Source organism: Peromyscus leucopus, chromosome 18 (assembly GCF_004664715.2).
Source record: "Peromyscus leucopus breed LL Stock chromosome 18, UCI_PerLeu_2.1, whole genome shotgun sequence".
Lineage (NCBI taxonomy): Eukaryota > Metazoa > Chordata > Mammalia > Rodentia > Cricetidae > Peromyscus > Peromyscus leucopus.
In genome coordinates, this window is record NC_051078.1 from 44,316,300 (window position 1) to 44,325,739 (window position 9,440).

Sequence of the window (9,440 nt, forward strand, 5' to 3'; positions counted from 1 at the left end):
CAGGTCATATAGACAAAATTAATAGAGAAATGTTGGAGTAACTGAAGTCATAAACCAAATAAACCTAACAGGTATCTACAGAACATTCTACCCAAACACAAAAGAGTATACCTTCTGAACAGCACCTCATGGAACTTCTTCCAAAACTGACCACATATTCAAACATAAAGCAAGTCTCATCAGACACAAGAAAATTGAAATAACTCCCTGTATCCCAGCAGACCACCATGATTAAAGCTGGATATCAACAACAGAAAGAACAGAAAGCTTATAAGCTCGTGGAAACTGAAGAACTCTATACTGAATGAAAAGTGGGGAAACAGAAATGAATAAGAAATTAAACACTTTCTAGAATTCAATGAAAATGAATACATAACATACCCAAACTTATAGGACACAATGAAAGTGGTGCTAAGAGGAAAGTTCATAGCACTAAGTGCCTACATTAAAAAATTAGAGAGATCTCTTACTAGCAACGTAATAGTACACCTCAAAGCTATAGAACAAAAAGAAGTAAGTACATCCAAGAAGAGTAGACTGCAAGAAATAATCAAACTCATAGCTGAAATCAGTAAAATAGACACAAAGAGAACAACACAAGAAAATCAATAAAAGAAAGAATTGGTTCTTTGAGAAAATCAACAAGATAGATAAATCCTTATCCAAACTAAATAAAGATGGACAGAGAATATCCAAATTGATAAAATCAGAAACAAAAATGGGAACATAACAAGAGACACTGAGGAAACCCAGAGAATCACAAGGACATACTTTAAATCCTGTACTTCATCAAATTGGAAAATCTAAAAGAAACGGGTAATTTTCTCAATAGGTACCACTTGCCAAAGTTAAAGCAAGATCAGATAAACAATTTAAATAGACCTATAGCACCTAGTGAAATAGAAGCAGTCATTAAAACTCTTCCATCCAGAAAAAGAAGAGTTCATGCCAATATCCTCAAATTAGTTCACAAAATAAACATAGAAGGAACATTACCCAATTCATTTTATGAGGCCACAGTTACCTTGAATGCCAAACCACAGAAAGACTCAACATAGAGAATTACAGACCATTTTCCCTCACATAGATGCAAAAGTACTCAATAAAAATACTTGCAAACCAAATCCAAGAACATATCAAAGAGATCATCTATCATGACCAAGTAGGCTTCAACCCAGAGATGTAAGAACAGTACAACATGAAAATTAGTCAATGTAGAATCCACACCAGTATACAAGTACTAGAAACGAAAGAAAAAAAAAAAAAAAAAAAAAAAAAAAAAAAAAAAAAAAAAATCAATATAAATAAACTGAAAGAAAAAAAAAATGATCATTTTAATTAATGCCAAAAAAAAAGTCTTTGACAAAATCCAATACCCTTTCATGATAAAAGTCCTGGAGATATGTTACATGAATCTGAAAAGGTCTTATAATAAATAAAAAGCCTGGAGCCAGAATGATCAGAGAGACAGAACAAGCCACAGCCAACCTCACCTCGCCAACTCCTGAGCTGATCCTGTTTCCTCAGATTGAAAGCCTCTGAGTCCTCACTCAAAAGAGTCTTAGCTGAACTGCTTAAAAGCTTCTAGTTCCTGGTCCTCATGCCTTATATACCTTTCTTCTTCCTGCCTTCACTTCCTGGGATTAAAGGCGAGTGTCCTTCCCAAGCAAAGACATGAGATCTCAAGCCTTGGGTTTAAAGGTGTGTGCCACCACTGCCTAGCTGTTTCCAGTGTGGCCTTGAACTCACACAGATCCAGACAAATCTCTACTCCTAAGTGATAGAATTAAAGGTAAGGAGTGTGTGCCACCACAGTCTGGCCTCTATGTCTAATCCAGTGGCTGTCTTGTTCTCTGATTTCCCGGAAAGTTTTATTAGGGTATACCACAGAGATATTATAGACACAAGGGATATACCCGAATATAACAAAGATAATTTACAGCAAGCATATAACCTACTTCAAATTAAATGGAGAGAAATTCAAAGCAATTTTACTAAAATGAGGAACAAGGCAAGGCTGTCCACTTTATCCATATCTATTCAATAGAGAACTTGAAGATATAGCTAGAGCAATAAGACAACTGAAGAGATGATACAAGTCATAAATAAGAAAAGAAACAATTAAGAGAAAGGAATCAATAAGCAAAATCTATTGTTTACTTGAAGATATTTTTTTTTTTTTTTTTTTTTTTTTTTTTTTTACAAATGATTCATTGAATGTACAGTATCTTAAATATGAATACAAATATCATTATTTACAGATGATATGAATAAAAAAAAAAAAAAAAAAAAAAAAAAATATGATAGTATATATAAGTGCCCTAAAAAAATCTACCAGGGAACTCCTACAGTTGAAAAACATTTTCAGCAAAGTGGCTGGATACAAGATTATCTTAAAAAATTCATTAGCACAAATACATACAAATAATAAACATACTGAAAAAAAATCAGTGGAACAACACTCTTTACAACAGCCAAAAATACTATAACATGTTTTGTGGTCACTCTAACCAAGAAAGTGAAAGACTCATATGTTTAAAAACTCCAGGTCTTTGAAGAAAGAAAATGAAGATATCAAAAAGTGGAAAGCTCTCTGATGCTCGTGGATCAGAAGGATCAACATAGTAAAAATGGCCATTCTACCAAAAGAAATTTCAGATTCAACACAATCCCCATCAAAATTCCAACAATTCTTTAAAGACTTGAAAAGACAATTCTCAACTTCATGTGGAAAAACAAAATAACTAGGATACCTAAAACAATCCTCAACAGTAACAGAACTGCTGTAGGTATCACCATCCCTGATTTCAAGCTGCACTACAGAGCTATAGTAATAAAACCACATGGTATTGGCATAAAACAGATACATTGAGCAATGGAATCTAATCAAAGACCCAGACATAAATACACATACCTACAGACATCTGATTTTTGATAAAGAATCCAGAAAGAAAGAATGGAAAAAAGAAAGCATCTTCAAAAAATGGTGCTGGTCAAACTGGATGTCTGCATGTTGAAGACTGCAAATAGATTGATATTCTCTGTATTTTACAAAACCCAAGTCCAAGTAGATGAAAGACCTCAGCATTAAACCAGATACACTGAACCTGGTAGAAGAGAATATAGGGAATAGCCCTGAACACTGGCACAGGAGCTAAGATCAATTAATAATAACCTCATGAAACTGAGAAACTTCTTATGGCAAAGGACACCATCAATAGGACAAAATGGCAGCCTATAGAATGGGAAAAGATTTTCATCAACTCCACATCTGACAGAGGGAAAATATCCAAAATATATAAAGAATTCAATAGACTAGACATCAGCAAACAAAAACATCCAATTAAAAAATGGGGTACAGATCTAAACAGAGAATTCTCAAAAGAAGAATCTCAAATAACTGAGAAACACTGGAACATTCTACAACCTTAGCCATCAGGGAAATGTGAATCAAAACTACTTTGAAATTCCATCTTACACCTGTGAGAATGGCTAGGATTAATGACAGGAGTGACGGCTCATGCTGGTGTGGATTTGTCGCAAGGGGAACACTCCTCCATTTCTGGTGGGACTACAAACTTGTACAGCCTCTGTGGAATCAATATGGTGTTTCCTCAGAAAATTGGGAATTGATCTACCTCAAGACCCAGGTAAACCATTCTTGGACATGTAACCAAAGGATGCTCTATCCTACCACAAGGACACTTGCTCAAATATGTTCATTGTGGCTTTATTCATAATAACCTCAAACGGGAAACAACCTAGATGTCCCTCAATGGACGAAGGAATAAAGAACAAGTAGTACATTTACACAAGGGAGTATTACCCAGGTGTTTAAAAAAAATGATATCCAACTGGCATTGCAAGCAAACGTGTGGAACTAGAAAAAAACATCCTGTGGGAGATAACCTAGACCCAGAAAGACAAGTATAATTTGTATTCACTTGTAAGTATATTATTAGTTGTTAGGTAAAGGATAATCAAGCTACATTCCACAGATACAAAGTAGTTAGATGAAGAGATGTCTCTAGAGGAAACACATGGGTCTCCCTGGGAAGGAAAAATAGAATATATTTTTCAGGGGGACTTGGGGTTAGTGGGAGCAGGATTAGAAGGGATCATGTATTAGGGGGAAGGGATAGAGGGAGAGAGTATGGGGAGAGACAGCTGGAGTTGGGGTCCTTTAGAGCGTGTTGTGGAAAGCTAGTGCAGAGAAAACTTCCTGAAACCTATATGGGTGATCCTAGTGAGTATTCCTAGTAATGGAGTGTACAGAGTCTGAACTGACGGTCTTCTGTAGCCAGGCAAGGCTTCCAGTGGTGAGACTGGATTGCAGTCAGTTGAACTGTTGGTAAGGGAATTCTCTGGATCTCCCTAACAACCCAGATTGATGCTAGGACAAAGTGTTCGTCTCTGAAAACTGACAGTGGGGTACCATTGTTGTGGGCAACATCTATACAGTTCATTGAACATAGAGAGATCAAGCTGTTGCCTTCATGGAGCTCTCACCCCTATCTTCTATTCTGTTTGGCCTGGAAAGGTACTCTGCAAGCTATAGAAAGAGAAACATGGACACCAACCAAGCTGCAAAAACCTCAACATATAGTCTGTCCTCCGGGCAAGATGTGCTGGGGCTATGTTGGCACAGAACTTGAGAGAGTGGCCATACAATGTCTGGTTTAACTTGAGGCCCATGGAAGGAAAAGCAGTCCATGCCCTACACTGCCAGGATGGCCAGGAACTGGAGACCAAATAGCCCACAGACCTAGGGTAGAACCAAATGTAACTACAAAAAAAATCAATAAAATAATTGCTAATATTCTTGACAATATTCTACTATACTCATAGATTGGTGTCTTGCCAGTTGTCATCAAAGAAGTTTCTTCTAGCAGCAGATGGGTGCAGAGACCCACAGCCAGTCATTGTGTGGAAGTGGGAGTCTAAATTGAAACTCTCTATCAGGTCACATGGCCCAGTGAATCACCTAAGCAGAGCTCACATGAACTCACACAGACTGATGCAGCAAACATGGAGCATGCATGTGTCTGCACCAGCTTCTCTGCATACATGTTGGAGTTTTGATGGGACTCCTAATAGTAGGAGTGGGTTTGTCTCTGACTCTTTTGCCTCCTCTCTGGACATCTTTCCTCCTATTGGATTGCTTTGTCCAGTCTATATGATGGCTTTTGTCTTGTCTTATTTTTGTTTGGTCTTATCTTGTTTTGTCATGTTTGGCTGTTGTCTCTTGGAGGCCTGTTCTTTTCTGAAAAGAAGCCAAGGGGGAGCAGATCTGAAGAGGAGGGGAGGTTTGTGGGCACTGGGAGGAGTGGAGGGAGGGGAAACTACTGTTGGGAACTATTGTATGAGAGAATGATCTATTTTCAGTAAAAAAGAGAATATTCACTCAATAAAAATAAAAATAAATTGTTTAATAGTTATAACACTCTAAAATAGTTATTAACTATGTAGTATCTACCCAAGGGAAAGCTTAAAATTTCCTTCCACTAAAATATTAACAAGGAGCCGAAATTCCTATGATTTGATGGCATATAATCATTTTCATATATAGCAGTGAGTTGCAGGCTGTGAATAATGGGCAGGAGGTAAGATTGCCATTCCTGTGGAGACTGAATTTCATGGACAAATCAACAGGAGGGTTTGGATGCTGCCTCCTGCAGGAAAATCCTCTTCTATTAGAGGTCTCAGACACAAGAAGAGCTGGAGGGTTCGTTGCTCAGAGCAAAAAGCAGCTGGAATGTACGAGATGGATAAAAGGTAATAACTTCCTCAGTTCCTTCAGGACAGACATCTTATCTGTTGTTCCAAGTATAGCCTACTTCCTGGCATTTATGTGACTCCCAAGAAATATTCTTGAAAAGCAACCATTCTGTTATTTTTTTAAAGCTACCTGTCTACTAATGATGACACATCTAAATTATATTTTCACTGATATTTTTGAGATCACTAATAATTTAGCACCTATGTCTTAAAAACACATATTTGTAATCCATTGACCTTTGACATTTGGTTTAAGTATTAATTTTAATTGAAGTATTTAGACTAGGTTTGAGTTTGTGATGCACACCCGTCATCCTAGCTACTCAGAGGCTGAGACAGAGGAACTGAATATTAAAGGCTAGTCTGAACTCTACTGTGAGTTCAAAGTTAATCTGTGCAACTTGGTGTGACCATTAATCAAGATTTTAAAAGACAGGGGATATAGCTCATTGTTAGAATATGTAACAAGCATTTGCAAAGCCCAGGGTTCAATGGTATTTTAATAATTAAATAAAATCATGGGAGGCCTGCTACTTTTTGAAGGGAAATTAAGGAGGAGTGGACCTGGGCTAGGAGGGATCTGGGCATGAAGGAGTGGGAGGAGGGGTGGAGGGGGAACTGATGTTGAGATGTAACATATGAGAGAAGACAAAAAGGGTGACAATGAGAACCACTCCTTTGGCATTTTCACAGGGCACTGCTCCTTCAGAGCTGTTTCCAACCTGTGATCTCACAAGAGGCTAACTCTCCAGAAAGACTTAGGAATGATCACAGAAACCAACAATTGGATGAGATGTTGGTGATCTGATGGATAAGTGGGTAGATGGTCCCATGAATGTGTGTGTGTGTGTGTGTGTGTGTGTGTGTGTGTGTGTGTGTGTGTTTTGCGTGTGAATGCACATCTGTATGATTAAAGATGGTGGGCAGCCTGCACACAATACCTCAGCCTACCTGCTTTTCCTTGGCCCAGAGGTCATAGATCTTCTCATGGGCCTCCCCACAGAGCCTCCTCATCTCCTCACAGGACTCTTGTAGTGAAATCTGCTCCCCCCTCAGCTTTCGGTTCTCCTCTCTCAAGATGCTCACTTTTTCCTTCAGATGAGTCCACTCACTCAGGAGCTGGCTGTGAAGGATGCTGAACCACCACAAAGAACAAGGTGAGCCCCATCCAGCCTCCATATGCCACTCCCACATCATCCATGCAAGGTCCCATGCCCAGACTAGAGTCCACTGTAGCCATGCCAGCATAACCTAGTAGCTGGCAAAGCCAGAGAAGAGCCAAATTCCAGAGAGACTCAGACTGTTTCTGAAAACCCTGAAACTGAAAGGGATCCATGTACTTCTGAGAGCAGGGTTTGCCTCCCCCAACATGTGCTTAACTGTTCATGGTATTGGGAAAACAACAGCAGGTAGAGGGTAAACATTCTTGATGGAGGACAGAAGATCCAATGGGGATAGATTCCATCTGTGGGTCCCATGGGAACCAGCTCTGTAAGCCCTGCCAGAGCCCCAGAGACACACAAATGCCTGGTACCCCATCATGGTGCTAATAGTTTTTCTATCTAGAGGCCTCTGAGGCTGGCAGGACAATGATGGGAGTGGCTCACAGACACTTCACTCTTAGCAAAACTGGTCCAAGAGGCCCAAGTCAAGAGCACAAGGCAGACTGCTTGCTATGGGGCACACAGGCGAGAACAAAAGGCCTCACTTTGGTTCAAAGACAACAACATGGTAAAAAGCAGTCACTCCCAAGTAATGGGGTTGCAGTGAAGTCAGTTACTCACCTGCAGGAGACAGTTTCCTCGGTCAACTCCTTGCACTTGTTCAAGGCCTCACTTATCTCATTAGGGAATTTCTCCAGGTCCACCATCACTTTTTTATGTTCCATATTCAGCATCTCCAGCTCGAAATTGAGCCTGTGGTAGGGCATGGCCCAGGAACAAAGAACCCCATGAACACAGGACCCAATGACCATATGAATTCAGGTGGTGCCCTCAACTACCCCAGCACAGTTGATGTCATATTATAGAACCTATAAAGTAAGACAATGTGGTGCTTATTAAACTCGCTGTCCTGGCCTCAGACCAGCAGTCAGGTGGTGCTAAGAGAGTGAGCCAGGGCTGCATGAGTGCCATCACTGGGCCTGGAGGAATTGATTAGCTCTCCAAGAAGTCCTCAGGGGTCTGTGTCACAAGTCTGGGCCCACCAGAAATGTATGATAATGTTGTTTGTGTCTTCAGAATGGGGATTTTTGATCCCAGGTTCCTATTGCTATATGGATGCCCAGATCACATAATCAGTATTTTCAGGGAGTAGACCCAACTTAAGGATAAATTTATAAGTCTCCAGTGGATTCCAATGGGCTGCCAACATGAGCACACAGGCCAAGAACACTGTTGCTCACAGTGAGTTACTGACATTGCCTGGAAACTTCCTGACACAGGAATAACCACATGCCCTCCCAGAGACCTCCAACTGCCAGGACTGGGTACACATGCACACACACACACACACACACACACACACACACACACACACACACACACACGGTGCCAAATAAATGTAGGGAGGTAGCATTGTCTCAGAGTATAAGGATCAAGACCAGAGAGGAGCAGTGAAGAAGTTCAGCCTTCAAGCACACACTGAGATGGCACCTGGCCCCTCCTGCTGCTTCCAAAGCCACCAGCACCCAAGCTCCTGCTGGTCAGAACAAAGAGTCACCATAAACTCACAGCACATAGCATCTCCCATAAGCCAACACCTGTCAAAGACTCTTGAAATGCATGTAAGAGCTCACACACTACTGCCCTTATCCCCAGACTGTGATTCAGGCCACAAGCTCTGCTTTTCATTTGGAGGAAGCAGGGCAGCCTGTATCCCCATCTCACTCCCAACTAGGCTTCTGTTCTGCCTCTCAGATGCACTCAGAAAAATTAGCCTGGGCATGAGGATACCCTGAAGGCACAGCCTCCAATGACCTGAGGATTGCTGGGGTTGACTCAGTAGGATCAAGATAGTCACCATAGAACTGGACATAATGACTACCTGTTGTTCAAATCATTGTTGGTGAAATTGGCCAGCATTATAGAGAGTTCATTCCTTTCATTGGTCATCATCTGTAGCTGACGGGTCAGTCTATCCACTTTGTTCATCTGCTGTTCTTGCTCAGTGAGGGAGGTTGGAGTTGATGCCTTTCCAGTAGTCCCTGTATAAAGATAAACATAAGTGAATTTGTACGGCTGTATGGCACAGGGCCAGGAGAGATCATGTTGAGTCCCAAGAAGAGGCCTGAGAAAGAGGGAATGCATGGAACCCAGTGAAGACCCAAAGAGCAGGACAGCTGTCCTCAAGTTGGGACTCATAAGCCATGTCTCTGTCCCCAGTCACTTTGGCTAGATATGTGCACCAGCCCCTACTGCAGCTCCACTGTCCCTGGAAGGCATATGTTACCCAGCCATGCAGCTCTGGAAATATCAGCTCATATCTGACGTGAGACAGGAAAGTCCTGAAGTCCCTAGTGCTTAGCACCACCAATCCCTTTTCACCTGTGTCCAGGACTAAAAGTAACTGAATGTCTAAGACCTTGGTGCATGGATAGGGAGTTTCCCTCCTTGGTACTCACATCAGATACCCATGGAACCTAAAGGAATCCACTGACAATG

General features: G+C 40.8%; 1 protein-coding gene across 2 annotated transcripts in view; it reads right to left on the reverse strand.

Annotated features, from left to right (window-relative positions):
* The window catches only part of LOC114700601 (disks large homolog 5-like), a 71,042-nt gene that overhangs the window by 5,178 nt on the left and 56,424 nt on the right, over window positions 1-9,440 (reverse strand). For both annotated transcript variants that reach the window (XM_037196882.1, XM_037196885.1), the window contains exons 2-4: window positions 8,824-8,983; window positions 7,563-7,694; window positions 6,730-6,913 (exon numbers count right to left, since the gene is read on the reverse strand). In XM_037196882.1, coding sequence (XP_037052777.1) covers window positions 6,730-6,913; window positions 7,563-7,694; window positions 8,824-8,930 — 423 coding nt within the window. In that variant the 5' untranslated portion in view covers window positions 8,931-8,983. The remainder of the gene's footprint in view (window positions 1-6,729; window positions 6,914-7,562; window positions 7,695-8,823; window positions 8,984-9,440) is intronic.